The sequence below is a fragment of the Larus michahellis genome, chromosome 2, assembly GCF_964199755.1.
Source record: "Larus michahellis chromosome 2, bLarMic1.1, whole genome shotgun sequence".
Classification (NCBI taxonomy): domain Eukaryota; kingdom Metazoa; phylum Chordata; class Aves; order Charadriiformes; family Laridae; genus Larus; species Larus michahellis.
In genome coordinates this window covers 33,706,342-33,723,490 of record NC_133897.1, presented here as the reverse complement: position 1 = coordinate 33,723,490, position 17,149 = coordinate 33,706,342, and the positions used below count along the sequence as shown (strand labels likewise).

General features: G+C 35.1%; 1 protein-coding gene across 5 annotated transcripts in view; it reads left to right on the top strand.

Annotated features, from left to right (window-relative positions):
• Positions 1 to 12,759, top strand: part of SNX13 (sorting nexin 13) — a 70,021-nt gene extending 57,262 nt beyond the window's left edge. The window contains exons 18-27 of one of the 5 annotated variants that reach the window (XM_074574801.1): positions 412 to 551; positions 2,517 to 2,624; positions 3,561 to 3,671; positions 4,995 to 5,156; positions 6,371 to 6,442; positions 8,525 to 8,670; positions 10,426 to 10,494; positions 11,594 to 11,706; positions 12,223 to 12,466; positions 12,570 to 12,759. In XM_074574801.1, coding sequence (XP_074430902.1) covers positions 412 to 551; positions 2,517 to 2,624; positions 3,561 to 3,671; positions 4,995 to 5,156; positions 6,371 to 6,442; positions 8,525 to 8,670; positions 10,426 to 10,494; positions 11,594 to 11,706; positions 12,223 to 12,466; positions 12,570 to 12,609 — 1,205 coding nt within the window. In that variant the 3' untranslated portion in view covers positions 12,610 to 12,759. Of the gene's footprint in view, positions 1 to 378; positions 552 to 2,516; positions 2,625 to 3,560; positions 3,672 to 4,994; positions 5,157 to 6,370; positions 6,443 to 8,524; positions 8,671 to 10,425; positions 10,495 to 11,593; positions 11,707 to 12,222 lie in introns of all 5 variants that reach the window. The other 4 variants (XM_074574800.1, XM_074574804.1, XM_074574803.1 and 1 more) reach the window with 4 other exon arrangements.
• The last annotated feature ends 4,390 nt before the right edge of the window (positions 12,760 to 17,149 follow it).

Below are 17,149 nucleotides of genomic sequence, written 5' to 3'. Positions count from 1 at the left end.
TTGCAGACTGGAATTTCTTCTGGTTTCACAGTTGTCTTTCATTCTTGAGTTCTTTAGGCTAAAATTATTTTTTTAAAAGATCTATTCGCTATTCTTAACAGTAGAAATCTTTTCTATTCTTTTTTATATTTTGCATGTCAGTGAAACTTGTCTAACTCTAAGGCTGCTTAATCTCTATATTTCAGTTTGCGTAATAAGTTTCTGGAGGGCATCACTTATACGGTGTTTTGGATAAAGGGATGGCTTACTCTTCTGCTTGCATGTCCATTTTTGTCTCTCAAGTCTGTCATTCCAGACATTTCTTCACTTCATGTTTGTGTCCTTTCGTCTTCCTTCTTTCTGTTTGTTCCTTTTTTATTTTTGTTTTTAAACTACTAGTCTATGCTGACTATGACCCATATGCTGTGGCAGGAGTGTGTAATGATCACGGCAAGACATATGCACTGTATGCTATCACAGTCCATCGGCGAAATCCAAACAGCGAAGAGACATGGAAGACATACCGACGCTACAGTGACTTCCATGACTTTCACATGAGGATCACTGAGCAGGTAATTAATCTCATAGAAATCTTCTAAGGTTTCTTTGAAAGGTGCTTTTTCTGTGTGATGGTATGGCATGAGTATTGGCTTTCTCAAAGTGACTTAAGATGTGGAGTTACAGCATTTAGGTTTCTTTCCATTAAAGTGTACTTTTTTACCATTTATATTATACATTATTGGCACTGAGCAGTTTACAGGTGCACGTTTATATAGTTTAATACCTGATGGCTATATAATTGCACTAACAAAAGGAAATGGAACTTAGAAAGCTTTTACCCCACGTTTGCTTAATTTTACTTCAGAATGTTTGTATAGAAGTGCTATTGGTCTCAAACAGTGGCATATTTCATTTGTTATATTTGTCACAGAGATTAAGAAATAAAAACTGAGTTTGGGAAATAGATATTCAAGTTTTAAGTGAAATGTTAAGGATCGGTGGGGTCTCAAAAGGGACAGCTGTTGGCAGGTCAGTGTACTGCTATACAATCTGCCTTTTATTGCTGTACTTGTATTCTCAGACTCTTAACCTTCCTAAAATGAAAGAAGAAAAAATAGAGACTTGTAATTCACCAGCTGGTACACAGTAGAACCTGCTGACATGAAAAAGTGTTGAAAATGCAGTGCTTTTAAAAGAGGAGGGTGAAACGCTTTTAAACCAAGCCCTTGGAGAAGTCAGATTTGACTGCATAACCTTTGAACTAGTCAGAAGTCTTGGATTACATCCCTTAACTCTGTTATTAATAGCGAGGCACAGAGAACAAATTCTGTGCAGGTAGGTTAGCATTGTAAAGTCCCAGCAGGAGGAAAAATGGAAAAGGCTTTATTAAAAAAGCAAACATTGTGTTGAATATTTGTATTAATCATAAACAAAGTCTGACTTCCCTTTGAATTTCTGATTATCTTAGTGTGCTGTCAATAAATTTGAAATACCAATTTTTGTACTCTCTTCAAATTGATTTTTTATTTTATTTTTAAAATTAATTCACTGTTTTGAAGAATCTATAACCTGTTGAAACAGGTGTGTGGTCACTGACCTTATAGTGAGTTAATGTTGTGCTGATATGCGGCAGTCATTAAAACTGACTTACTGGTAAATGACTAGGAAAAAAAAAATACGTAAAAACTTTTCAAAATATTAAATATTTCCAGGTTGTTTCTTAAAGCCTAGATACTACACCTTTCTTTCTTTACCCCATTTAGAATATTATTCATTATTTACAGAAAGTCTGGATTCTATATGTGGATAATCCTGATTCTTCGAGTTTTATTCTTGTCGCTTTCTTATTTTTGTGCATTGTAGCAGATATGTTCAGCCTTCTTAAGTGTTAGGGACTCTTCTTTCCCTGTTGCTTCCTTGGAACACTAGTTCTTTCTGTAAAACTGGAACAGTGGAAGACATGTCAAAACTGTGCCATTACCTGGAGAAAAGGCAGAGGTGATGGCCTGGTATGATAACCTGTGTGTAAACTGGGTGCTACTATCCACGCCAGGGACGACAAGTTAATTATTTCCTTAGTAGGTTTGATGAAGAGAGGAAGGGGAAGATGTTTTAGAAAGATGTGCACGTTCTCTTGATGTAGTCTCATAACCGTACTGACTTTTGCACAAATAATAATGATAAATATTCAGCCTAAATCTTTTTGAGCAGGTGTGATGACAGGAATAATTTGCACATTTTGCTAGTCTGTATTTCAAAAGTGAGTATCGCATCTGTGTTCAGAAATTAAATTTTACCCTTGACAGTCTCCTGAAAATTTTTGTGCAATTGTTCTTGATGGCCTATCTTTCATTTTTACTTCTCCAAGGAATCTGAATTCTGGGCTTGATTCGTAAATTATTTGTCAGGTGTGATATGGTAGATGTTATATGGTAGGTAAGAATAGGTGAATGTAATGACCCCTGTCATTTCTGAGCTTATATGATGATTTGAAACTCTTTTGAGAACAGAACAAAAAAATCTTCTCTTTTTTATAGTTTGAAAACCTTGCAAATATACTGAAACTTCCTGGCAAAAAGACATTTAACAATATGGACAGAGAATTTTTGGAGAAGAGGAAAAAAGATTTAAATGCATATTTGCAGGTAAGCTGTTATGGGGTTTTTTTTGATTGTGTTTTAGGTTGGAATTTTTTTTTTCTGAGGTAGAAAATTTGTTAGCATGCTTTTTTTTAAAAAAAAAAAAAAAAAACACACCAAAAAAAACACCAAAAAAACAAAACCAAAACTGTGTTGTAGGCTGTATGCAATCCTAAATAGTATACCATAAGAACTTTGTATATTCTAATAAGTTTGCTTTTTTTTTTTTGCTGTTTTGGTTTATTCTCAACCAGTTCTGTCCCAGCTCTTCTGAGCTGGTAAGGTTCCAGCTGTGCTGGTTTTGCACTCTATCCCACTTCGCTTTTTTCCATTACACTCATGTTTGTGGTTACTTTCTCTTGTGCTGTTGCGTAAGGATTGGCATGGCACCCGCTGCGGTGGTGTAGTGCAACCACACAGTTTCTCCATTCAGATAAGGCCTGTATCGGCCCAACTAAAGAAATTCAGTTGTCCTACTTCATAGGGACTTTCTGGTCATTTAGCACTAAAATATGTTGACCAACTCAAGGGACATGCTAACAATAAATAATGAAAGTGAATAAAACATTGTGAAATCTGATTGTTCTGTTTAGAGTGCTAATATTTTTTCCTTTGAGATATATGTCCCATTTTTAATAGCATTATTTTTTTCCATCACAGATGTTACTTTTTTTTTTTTTCATGGAGTTTTAGAAGTAGTATGAGTGGTCATAAAGGTGTGTGGTTTTCTATGAGATGCTATAATTAACATACTAGTTAAAATTATGGCATGTTGTTTCCATCTTGAGAATAGTGTAATATTGCAATAAAATTTAGAGAATGAATGAGAAAATACATTGCAAGATGCAATGTCTTTGTGCGTGATAAACTTTTACTAAACTGGATGGTATGGCCTTTTTCATTATTTATTAAAAAACACCTTTTAAAAATTATTTCACTCAGCTCTTGTTAAATCCTGAAATGATGAAGGCTTCTCCAGCTTTAGCCCATTATGTGTATGACTTCCTGGAGAATAAAGCCTACAGCAAAGGGAAGGGGGATTTTGCACGGAAGGTAAGAATGTTTTGCACTGTCAGGGGAACTTCAGAGCATTCATTAGTGCAATGATTGCATTAAATGAAGATGTTGAACTGATAGTAAACAGCTATAAAGCACTTTCAAAACAACTTGCAAGTGAGTTGCTTTAATACTATATGAGTGGCAAAGTATCTGAGAACATACGGAACGAAAAATTTACTGGTTTTATAACAGGTAAATTTATTTGTATGACAAGGAAATAAAATTTTCAAATCAGACAGTGTATTGCACCAAGACTACTCTAAAAGCGTGTTCATTGCAAGTTACTTTCTGTCAGACATCTGTGATTTATTTTTTTTCGTAGTCTCGTTCCTTCTAATTTCTTTTTTCAGTTCTTTACTCTGTATTTGCTACTGTTACCGTGCTCTCCACTCTTCAGCCCAAAAGATGAAATGCATTTCCCTTCAAAAGCAGCTGTTACGTATTTAGCTGTTGTAACCATGCAGAGTCATTGGTCAAATTCGGAGCTCTGAGCTGTGCATCCTTTCTGTTAAGCCACCAGAACTCTCTTCAGACAAGTGATTTTTTTTTTTTTTTTTGTTCAGTTGACCAGTTTGTGTGGGCATCTGCTTTGCAAATATAGCTATTTCTAAACTTCTAGTGATTTTGGTATAAAAAGCATTTGCAACTGTATTGTCACTTCAAGTTGTTGTTCTGCCTATATTCCTTAAATATTGAACAGTGAAACAGTTAAATATTTATCAAGGTTTATGTAATGACTGAGTGAGACTTGCTTTCCAGTTTATCAGGTTCTTCATAAACTTAATTTGTAAGGGCATCACAGTAGTATTTGTGCCTCTAGACTGGATTTAGATTATATACTGAAAGAGAAATTGTAACAGTTTCTATGGAACTACTTTATGTTTTTAATTATACTTGTCATGATATTAAAGGATATTACTCCAGTGCTGTTTAAGAGGCATGTTTCAAAGATGAAGAGTTGAAAGCAGAAGTGAAACATATGGAAGTAGGAAGCTTGGAAGGGAGAAATGGCATTGAATGAAGAAGAAAAGGAAAATAAATTCAAGCTAAAAAAAGCTGAGGGATGAGAAATGGAAATGACTCAGGAAAAAGATCTGCTGAAAGATGTGAATAGTTATAGTAGGGCTGTAAGGAACGAGAAAATAAATGAAAGTGAAGCTAAAACTTTATTCTGCATTCTGTGATGAAGTTAAGCAATTTGAGTTGTGCTTTATATTATTGTTCTCTGGAACAGTGTGTATTAATACACTCATAGTGTATTGATATACTGGTGTCCTCATAGATTATACAGTTCTGGTTAAACATCTTCCCCTTCAGATGGACACATTTGTAAACCCACTGCGTAACTCTATGAGAAATGTATCAAATGCAGTCAAGTCTCTCCCTGACAGCCTGGCAGAGGGAATGACTAAAATGTCAGACAACATGGGTAAAATGTCAGAGAGATTGGGACAAGACATAAAGCAATCATTTTTCAAGGTAAGAAAATATTTGGTAGTTAATACATACTAGTGAATTAATAGGAGATTAGCTATCGACTCACATTGTATACTGTAATGAAGAGTCAAGTCGTTAGACAGGAAAGCAATCTTGTTTTATACCTATACCCTTTTAATAAGGTTCAGCAGTCATTATATTACAAACATGGAGTTCTCTTTTCTATTAAGTAATGCATTTTAAGTTGGCATCTACAGACTGTTACAGCAATCCTTCTTCACTTAATTCAATGCAGCCACTTGGCAAGAATGAGAGTCACTGATTTTCTTAGTTTTTTACCACCCATTCTCATAAAGCTAGTTTGCTGCATCTGCTGGTTTCATTAGAAAAAAACCCATATATTATGAAACTTAGAATAAGGAGATAACTTCTTTTCTGCTTATTCCTTGCTGAATTCTGTTTTTAATTAAATTTTCTTGCTGTCTCTTCTGCCATCTTTCCTCATCCTATACTCCTAAAATGTAATACCTTAGAGGTAGGGAATGGTAGCATGGCCTGCTATCTAGAAGTCCTATGAAAGTAGTAATCTTCCTAACATGTCCATCTTACCTTCCTTTCCCTTGCCCTCCTCTTTCTGTGTGTAGCTGTAAGGTCTGTCATCAGGGATTGTTCCATTTTCTGTTACCAAAACAGTTACATGTGGCAGATGTAGAACAGCAACCAAGGTCAACTAAGCTTTAAGCCATGAAAGGGAATAATAAACCTATGGTGTATGGGGTTTTTTGTGGTGGGTGGTTTTGTTTGTTTGGTTTTTCTCATTACTTAGGAGATAAAATGATTGGCTCTGGACTTTCTCATTGCTGGTAACTTCCCTGATGTATGACAAAAAATATATCTGCAGTTATACTGACTGGGAAGTCTGTAACTAGGCATGACTTAAGGAAATACCAGAAGAAATATCAGTCCCATATGAATTTCTAGGTGTTTTTCAGTTGAAGCGTTAGGCACTTGAGGAAGTATATGTGGATTGTCTTAAAGATGTTGATAACTTTGATAGCTATAGGAGAGTCCCTACAGGCTTGATTTGTTGGAAGATGAAAGGATTACTGTATATTTATCTGCGGTAGTATGCAACTGTCTTTTGACCAAACGTTTGGTTTTAATTTTCATAACCAAAGTGATTATGAAAACTGATCTGATTTATTGTTGTTCTAAAGTAAGTTTTACTTCATAAACATTACATTTTTTCATTGTAGGTGCCTCCTTTGATCCAGAAAACCTATTCAGATCCTGACCATTGCCGTGTTGCAGCACCAATTGATGACAATGTGAGTCTGACATTTGCCCTTTCAAATTGGGCTCCTCTACAACCAAATTAATGAGCTACTAATTTTATGTTAAACTACGTATTTATTGTTTTCTGGTATTATGCCATTATACTTAAAACCAGTTTTTAACTTTTAAAAAAAATTCATATGCTTCCTTCTAAAATTAACATCTTTGTTAGTACTAAAATGTTTTGCACAACAGTGGAGTAACTTAGAGTGCACGTGCTACTTATGTGTTTTGTGGGTGGGGGTTTTTGGTTGGGGGTTTTTTCCCTCCTCTCTCCAATTTCTGTCTCTTCAAAGATAGTATGATACCAGACTGTTAGCATCATTTCCGTTGGCATTTTATGGATTCTGATTTCTGATGTGACCTTTCAGCGGGAATTTGTTTTAATGGATCAGAAGTAGTGTTTGCTATGTTTTTATGGAAAAAACCCTTCAGAATGTTTTCCTAAATAATAACCTTTTAGTGTGTGGATACCTAAAATGTCTAAAGTAGTAATATTAGAAACGTGAAAGTGAAATTCAAGCTCTTGATGTTGTCATAAGCTATGGTATTTTGCTATTGTTGTGATTGAAACGTTGATCATATATGTGGAAACAATTGGAAGAAAACTTTTATCTCTAAGTAGGACAGAAAGGCCATAAGATTAGCAGTGATTAAATGCAATTTGCTATGGTCATAAATCTGCACCTGTTCTGCCCTTCACGTTTCAGGTTTTTTGGTCACATCAAAGCATTCCAGTTTGTCTTCCTGTACATAACTGCTGTGATGGCTTGGTAGATGTATTTTTGCTCAAATATCATAGCCTTGAGTTCTTCTGGGTTTTCTTTTTCCTCATTATTTTTCACTATATCAGACTGCATCTGTAAATTTGTAATTACAAATGTATATCTTTGATACTTCTGAGGCTTCTGTTTTGCACAGGCAAAACAAAATAATATCATTCAAGTATATGAGCAGCGTCTCTGCAAATATTTCACTAATCTTCTGTAAAATGAATAGGAGCTACCATTCTTGATAGCTTCTAAGTTAACATACCAAGTGTTTCTGAAAGGCAGATTTCAAATATTTTAAAACCTTTCAGCTCTCAATTGCTTTTTTTAAGATGCATTATTCACAAACTACAGTCATTCAATCAGACAAAAAATAGTCAAAAAATCAAATTAATTTGTTGTATTTGAGATAAATATTTGTGGTCTCTTGTGCAATACAGCTGTGACTCCAAATGCTGTCTTTTTATGCCACAACATAACAATATGTTGGCTCATATTCTGGCATATAAGCAGGCCATGCGAAGCTGCTGTTATTTCTGTAAGGGAAACATTAATAAAAACTAAGATGAAAATCTAATACCTTCATTCTACAGAATTTAGTAAACTCTCCCTCAAATTTTCATATTTGAAAAGATGTGGACAGTTACTGCAAGCCTACGCGATCCATCTTTAAAAACTTTTACATAGTTACTGAATGCTCTGGTTTAGGATTTCCGTAAAAGTTGTTTTTTGTAAGCTAATCTGTGTAACATCTTCTATTAAATAGTAAAATGATGCTTTTCTTAACCTACAAGCATAAAAGCACTTAATAGCCATGCAGATTGGAACGATATCTAAATAAAAGGTAGTTCACTGCAGTGAAGTGTCATTGTTCTTAGGAGGTTCTGAATTTGGTGCAGTGCATCCGTAAGGAAAAGATGCCAAAGAACAGTGCCTTCCAGAGCATTCACGTTAGGCAGTTGGAAGCACAGCCACCCAAGTAAGAGTCAGGGACATGATCTCTCTTTAGGACATATTTAGTTGTATTGACTGTGTTCAGCTGTGTTGAAATAACTGTTTTCTTTTTGTCTTATTTTAAAAGTTCAGTGGATTTAAACCTAGTTTAATTTTCAGTCTTTCTTTGCTATTTGTGGTGTCATAGAGGATTTAGGGAAGATTTCACCTTACAGTAAAATACAGAGCAAAGTGTTCCTGACATTGTTCTGCTTGTACTGAAACATTTGACCTGTGAAGTAGCTACTAAACCTGTAGCTTTCTTGAACCAAAATAAAAGTTTACTGATTATACTTTTACTCACTTGATCAGGTGGACGACAATATTCCACTGAGAGTAATGCTCCTCCTTATGGATGAAGTCTTTGATTTAAAGGAAAGAAATCAGTGGTTAAGAAGAAATATAAAAAATCTGCTTCAGCAACTTATTAGAGCAACATATGGTGACACAATTAATAGGTACTGCTTTTTTATGTGGAGCGATTGTGTGAGTGATACTATGTAGACTGTGTCTATAAATCCTTTTTGGTTTTACTAAATTGTTGTGGTATAGATCTGCATGCATTCCCCTTTGAAGAGAACCAAGTACAAATGTGGTGTAAAACGGACACAAACAACAAAACATTGCTGAAAGACAAATTTTAGTAACTCTTACATGCCAGAGAACTTCCAAAGGAGTTTTCATATAGCAACAAAAGTTCACATTTCTGTGAATGTAACTTAGTGTTGGTGGTGTCTATGCTTTTTGCCCTGTTTTACATTGTACTTTTTGTTGTTAATACTGTTTATTACTTCCTGTGCTATTTCTGTTCACATCTCTCTGATGCCACAAACATTACACTGGCACTGTCAAATTACGTGAACTGTACTGAGTTGCCATGTTAGGTTTTTGCTCTCACACTTTAAAAGATTGGGGCGGGGGGGAAGGACTGTTATGGGGTCTGTTCTGCCCCCCATGTTCTCTGTAATTCACATACACCGTTTTTCATGCAAATGCAAAGCCAATTTGTAGTGCTAAATAAGTAATGTTTCTTGTCCTCAGCTTAGAAATCTACTGATTCCAGGCTTTCCCTTCTAATAATTTGTTCCTGAAATGAAAAGAGAAATATAAACCAAAAAAATTTCTAGAAAGAGGATGGGCACTAAATTCCAATGAATCAAAAACTTAATTTCTGGCAGGTGGGAAGTAATTTCCTATTATTTTTTCAGGACATTCCTCACTGTATCATTACTTTTTTTTACCCTTCACAAGTGTATTTTTGATGTTTTCATCAGCACTGTTAAACTTATAGGCAGGTCTTGTTGTACAAGACTTGTTGCACAAGTGGTGCAGCCATGTATTAATAATAGCACTAGTTGTTTTTGAAATAACTCCTTGTGGCCGGGTGACAGTTATCTTGAGAACCTGTGCTTCCAGAAACATGCTGCCCTCTTCAACAACTCTGTTTTCAGATTGTAGTATAACTAGATGAGTTTGCACACAGGCTGCTGCTTTCTTACTGCAGAGATGTGTGCAGAAGTATTTTGCTTCTGCATTTAGGGCTTTTGCAGATACTCACAGCTTCCTCTAGTTCAGCAATCATACCTTGTCCTAGCAGATTCTTGGGGTTTAATGGCATTCTGCATCAAAACTGTGCTTTCCTGTTTCTTAGAAAACTAAATTCAAATTATATTTAAGGAAAGAATCCTGGGCATTATGGTGATACACATACGTCTGTATCATTTCTGTAAACATCCTAGATTTGGATATTGATCTGTGTGTATGTGTTGATGAATGAAGGTCAAAGTTTGTGATTAGTCTGTATCCCCTGTTAAAGATTATGGAGTAATTGCTTACATAAGTATGGTAATTTGAGATTTTAAGTAGATTCTTTGCTTACAGAAACAGAACTTGAAGAGTGCTCCATGAAGAGGAGCACTCTATAAGCAGAACATTTATCTAACGCTGACGGGAGATGCAACATCAGTTTTCCAGCCTGCTTAGTCATCATACATTTACTCAAAAATAAAAAGGAGTGATCAGTGAGCTTAGATTTTTATCTTGAGAATCGGCGTTTGCCTTCCTAGTGTGCAGTTTTATAGAATCCACTTGTGGAGTTGGAGAAAGCTGAAGTTATACTTTGTTTGCCCTAGAGTGCTCTTTAAAATGCTATACTTATTTGTTTTCTGTTTTAAAAATTAAATGAGATAGATTTGTTGCTTTGATTTTTTTAGAAAAATAGTTGATCATGTTGATTGGATGACATCTCCTGAGCAAGTAGCCGATGCAGTGAAACGCTTCAGGTATGTCTTTTATCATAGATGTTAAATACGAAGTACTTGCCAGTTGATGTCGAAAATCTTTGTATCCTTCCTATTGTTTTTATGTGAGGAAATTATTACTACTGTACAGAATTCCAGAGGGACCATATGCTGTTTTTTACATGGGTAAAGTGAGGAAAAAGTAATTGTCACATCAAGAGGCATATTTTTGAATTTTCACCTCTTCCTTAAACAGTTCTTTTGTTAACCAGTCTAGAAGAGCTAGAGTACGGGTATACTTATGAATTTAATCATTTTACTGCGTGAAGTGTCTTATTTACCTTGAAGGTATGTGCATGCCTTGCCTTAAAAGGCAAACAGTTTTTACTAAAAAAACCCCTAGGTCTAAACTAACATGTTTTGCATGTAGGCAGATACAACAGAAATGAAGTCCGAGTTTGAAAGTATTGAAGGTTCTGTCCATTCCATTGCCTAAAACTGTTAATGGATTCTGCAGTATTGTTGGGCAAGAGCCACCCCCGGTCATACAAGAGCCACAGGGTCATACGCTACGGATATTGTGTTATTCTTTAATAAAACTGAGTAAGAATGTGTGCTTCTTACTCCGAAAAAGAATGTCATTCACTGAGGCAAAATACTTTTTTAGTCTTTTGCATTGGGCTTTATACTACACTGAAACTACTTCATCTCAGCTTTAGCTTGTTGATAGTTTAACGACTGTCAGAGATCTAATGAAGCAATTAAAAGACCTAAACCTAGAGTCTCTCACTGGCAATAGAGACTGATAGGTAAAAGCAAATCTTAGGTATATTTTACGTAATAACGGTGTGGTATTTGAATGTTTTTGGTGTGTAATATTTTCTTAAAATTTTCTTTCATCTGATTCTTGTGCCAAAAATGTATATGGTAACTACTAGTAGATTGAGTGTATTGTGCTTCTTGCTTTTGATTTCTCTTTTTGCCCTTTTTCCCCCCCCCTTTCCTAATATTTGAAGTGTGTGTTAAATTGTGTGCAAATTACTTTCTTGAGTTTATTTTATGAGAAAGCTTTGAGGGATTAAAAAGAGCCTTTCACTTGATAAAATTTTAATGTATTTTGACAGACTTGCTTTTGTTGCAGAGATGCTTTTTGGCCCAACGGCATTCTAGCAGAGACTGTTCCACGGAGGGACAAAGCTATTAGAATGAGAACAAGAGTGGCAGGGAAAACCAAACTACTGGAGGTAATGCCAGGTAAGTGAGTCTGGGAGTGACGCCTAATAGTTCTTACCATATATTGTTACTGGAATTAATGTCAGTATTCTTGTTGATTGTTGAAATGTTGAAAAGAAATGTTGGCGTATGAAGTGTATTTAAATAAAAAGGTTTTTAATTATTACGCGCTGAACATTTTCACACGTATTGTGAATTCTCTTGGAATTCACAAACGTAACTAATTCTCTTAGAGCCAAACCGGTATTTTGTTTCACTTGAGGATTTAAGTTCAGTGCATGAAATACCTATATTCCAATACAGCATGATTTCATGTAAAATAACACAATTCCACATATATAGTGTAAAAGTGAAGTAATTTTCAGAAATCCTTTCTGGTGTAAGAGAACTCCTAGGTTAATTGTGTTACGTATAATAGAGGCACTGTTACCTAAAATTTCAAGCTACATAATTTGAAAGACAATATTCAGTTTAAGTTTATTTTTAACACAGAAACAGAATTTAGCTTAAACTTCTGTGTAACTTTCATTTTTGTAGATGAACTGAAGCACATCATAGGTGCTGAGACAACACGGAAAGGCATTCTTCGGGTCTTTGAAATGTTCCAGCATGCTCAACTGAACAAGAGAATGGTGTACGTGTTTCTGGAGAGATTCTTAGAAACCTTATTTCCGCAAAATAAGTTCCATGAGCTCTTCAACAAACTGCATTCACGGTCAAAGCAGATGCAGAGGTATAAGCAGAGACTACATTCTACTCAAGCGCCTTCCTTGCAGAAAAGGTGACACTTCAAACCTATTAAGCTGGTGTATGTTTGTCCAGGACTAATTTCTTGGGCAGATTCTCTGGGGCTTCAAACTCACATGCTGTTATTTCTGCACCAGTCTTCTAGTGTCACATATTAGATTATTAATGCATCTGTAAGACCTGTGGATCTTCTCATCTTCACTTGTAATTCAACCACTACCAGAAGGGTTTGTGTGTCTTAAATGATTTGGTGCGTCTTCATGCAACATTGAGAAGAATACTGGCCCAATATATAAGAACGCTGATTCCTTCCGTTCCTGAGTCGATGTTTTGCCAGCAATGAAAAGTGCCAGACTGTTCCAAGTAAAGCACAACCATGGTGATACAATGGAAGAAAAGGGTGTTTTGGCACTGGGAGATAGTGCAATGTGTGAGAATCAGGTGGAATTGTTCAATGTTGTGGCTGTTGAGGCTCTCTTAACATTCCTGTAAAGGCCAAGCTAAAAGGAAAAGCAGTCTCTGGAATAGCAGGTTCATAGGAGAGGGGAGAAGCAGTTATAGCCCCATCATAAAAGTACATTTATTGAAGAAAAGTTGAGATAATGTAGCTTTTATGCTACATTTACTTCACCTTTCATGTTTTGAAAAATAAACTAACGTTAGATCTAATGCGGGGTTTAGTAAAGGCAGAGGTGCAGTAGAAATAAACCCTTTATTCTGGTTATTCTGTAGCATTAAGGGCCATATTTTGCTCTTATAGCACCTGACATACATTTTTGCATGTAACTTCAGTGGAGGAGGGGCATCATATTTATGTTCAATTGCTGTATTTGAACATATATCAAGTTGATGGTTGTAGAAGGAAGGGGGTGCATATTTCAAAGAGGATAGACATCGTGTTAGAAGATGAGGAAATTGCACTAAGACACAGTTTACACACAACTCCCCATTAAAATTTGAAACTTTTTTTGGGTGTAAAAGACCATGTCCTACTTAATTGAAAGATTCCTTACCTTTTAGTGTGTAAGCTTCATATGGAAAAATAATAGAATTAGTTGGTTCCTCACAGGTAAAGGATTTCATTAGTCATATACAAACACTTGGAAATTCCTGAATGCATCTCAGTGTATATATGAAAATAAAAAGGAGATAAAACTACAATATTTTTTTAAATAATTTTTTTATTTTTTGCATAGTGTAAAATTTTAATAAAAATTTGACATCAAGGCCCCCACATCCATCTGTTTTAGTTTCATTGAAGAATTTCTGACTAATTAAAAATAAAGTAACAACTGATTAATCCTGTTTGGCCACAGCATATCTCAGTTTGTGTTTTCTTTTTCGTAGTCCCCTACTGTTTGAGCACCACTATCCGGGTGAATAGAAAGTAATCCTATAGAGTCCGTTTTTTTTCCTGAACGCTAAACGCAGGGTAAGATACAGCTATTGATCAAGGATTCTTACAGTAATTTGTGTCTTTATGGGAACAAATGATTCTTTTATGTGAGGGAGGAACACAGACCTTTTATGAAAGCGTTCTAAGAGAAGATAGAAGGCTCTCAAAGGACCTAGTTAATTTGACTGAAGCCTCTATATAGATCATTTTTTCTCATGGACTCTATTAATGCAATGTAGCCTTTTATCATACTACTTAATGATGATCATATTGTACTGTTAACATTCTCATACAGTATGCATGGGCTCAAGTGCACTTGGTTTTTCTTTTTCTTTATTGCAGAACTAAATACTGTAAATGAAATCCCTTTCTTTTATAATCTCTAGGAAGACAAGTTGGTAAATATGTAAGAACCCTTCCCCCTTCCTCTCTGCAGGTTCTGTAGAAGCGTGTTGATTAAGTGCTGTTGAATTTAACAAAATTATTGAGTTCTGTGTGAAGTAATCAACATAGCCAGCTCCTATTGTTTACATGCCTGTATCTTCCTCCGTTGTCAGGGTGCTCAGGCCTACCTGACATCTGACTGATGAAAGATCGTTCATCAATTGTTCTTGGCGATATAGTAAATATATCATTGATCCTACCAAATCTAATTTATGTCTTTCTAAATCACTGAATTTGTTATGCAGTATGAAAGTGGGAAGTTCAAATGCTGTTCCGTCAAATCTGTGGAACCTCTTATCTATCTGTAGGTACCAATGAAAAATTTCAAGGGAACAGTGATCATGTACAAATTTGGGATCTTTTTTTTAATTATCTGGTACATTTCTGTACAAAAATAAAATAATATCTCTAGGAATGTGAATGAACATAATATGCCATGTTTATTAGTCATTTTACTTAATGAATTTATTACATATATATACCTATACACACATTTATATACGTGTGTGTGCATATGTATATATGTATTGAAGTTTTGTCTTCTGTATTTAAGTACAGAATGTGGCTTCCTAATTCAGTGGTACCTGTTGGCTGGCAAGAATCATCAGAAATGAATAGTTTTTGTTAAAAAGAGTTTGTACGTATCTTTATTTAAATGGTTTTCATGTTGATGATTTAAAATCCCTGCCCTGTCAACCCATGCAGCCTATTATCCTAGAAAATGTCCAAAACTGAATGTTTAATATGCAGCACTTAAGTGTCTGGGTGTATCTTCTGGCCTTTGGGTGCTGCGACTGGCCGCTGAAAATTGTGCCATTGTCAACAAATGCACTTGTTTTAGCCTTAATTATTTTTAAGAGAAAAGGAGCAATTGAATTTTTCATTTGGTTCATCCTCAAGCTTGTGCTGCTGGTGTTTGCTAGAATTAAACAGTAAATTTTAAGTGCTACCAGAACATGTACCAAAATAAAAATATATGAATTCCACAATCTAAATTTTAATTTTGTGCAATATTTTCATTTAATGCATGTGTATTTGAATAACTGTAAAATAAATGAATTTTTAATATTTTGAAGTCTAGGTTAAAAATGTCTTCTCAGCTGAACAATTTTGCATTCTGTTGTTGCGTTAGTTTATTTAAGGACTTGTTTTAAAAGTCTTATTTGTTACTCCTTTGTTAATTCCCTTGTTCTCAATGATCTTTGCTCATTTGAGCAAAGCTCATATATTACAAGGGAAAAATCTGAAGAGCACATCTCATGAATATAGCTGTTATAAATTACTTGTGCATATCATTGTACAGTAAGTGTCAGCTGTGTGCCTAATTGTTCTATTGATGCTTTTTCCCTCCCTTCCCCCTCCTCTCGTTTCCGTAACAAAGAATGAACATGAAACAGGCTGCCATGGTCAATTCTACTCAATGGCAGAGGACTCTGAATTTTTTTTTGGAGTTTGCATTTATGTTTTGTCCAATAGAAAGCTAAAAAATTACACTAATAAAGTATTAACAGGATTATTATGAGTCTCTGCTTATTTTTAAAATAACTTTCTTTCTAGCAGGTACGAATGCTCCTCAAGTCTGGAAAAAAAAAATCACTAAAGGTAAAAAAATACTGCTGTTAAGTGCTGTTTAAATAAAACAGTCATTCCTTGATTACTTTTTTAAAAAGTTTATAAACTGGTTTTGCATTTAAGAAATTAATCTCTACATTCATTTTCAACCACTGTTTTTAGAGTGTCTTGTATTTTAAAAGGACATATACAAAAACAGTGGGGTTGTATGGTGTAGGAGGTTTTTTTATACTGTTGGGTTTTCTTACTCTTTGGCTTTTTCCCCCTGGGTTTATTTTTGCAGCAGCTGGATCTACCATGGGAGCACAATTGTTACCCTTGATATATTTATTCCAGCTGTCTCACATTCATCAAAAAGATGTCCTGAGCTACAGAGATGTTAGTGCTTTGACCCTAGGGTAAAGTGTTTACCATTTTCACTAACTTAGGCACTTCTGCCACAGGATATAGACACGTCTCAGGAATTTCACTAGCTGATTGCAAAGTCTTATTTGTTGAAGCCATTATCCTAGGAAAACTTAATGGCAAGAAATTCACTCCATTGTAAACTTCCTTTAAGAGTCCTAAAAATACCTGCAGTTTGCTAAGTGAGGGTAATATGCTTCTGGCTTACTTAACTGTCCAGTCTATCCCATTATCTGGTTTATATTTGTTTTGATGTCTAGTGATTGTGTGAAATTTACTGAAGTTTTTGTAAAGTTAGTAATTAGCATCACTCTGCATTGTTTTAACTACAAATTTCATGACTTATCTCTTGGAAGAAAGGAAATCATATAATGAAAACAACGTGTTCGCTTTTATGTATTTCAAAAGAAATCAAGCTTTATTTTCATGAAACACTGGAAACATCTATGCCACTGCACTCCCCTCCCCCCCCCCCCGAAATATGTTTGAATACTTTCGTATTCAAATATGTCCAATAATTGTTTCCCATGCCGTGTCCCTTTGAATTACTATGACATGTTGGGGTTGAGATAATCTGCACGGGTCAGTTAAATTATTTGATATCTAGTTCAGCAAGGGCTAACTGGAATTCTCCTTTGACATTTTAGAATTGGAATAGTACATAAATTAATTCTGAGGTTGGGGTTGAGTAGAGAACTAGACTATTGAATTTGCTGGCAATCAAGAGGTATTTGTTGGGAGTAAGGAATGTAGCTTTCAAAAACGGACTTGCTCTTTCTTACCATAAGAGTGTTAAAAGCGAGTACCAAGTAGTTAGTCTTTTGAATCTTTGTGTTCTGAATTCTCTCAGGTTGGGTCTAAAAATGTGCTAATTCTGAATTCAGTCGAGAGATAGCGATG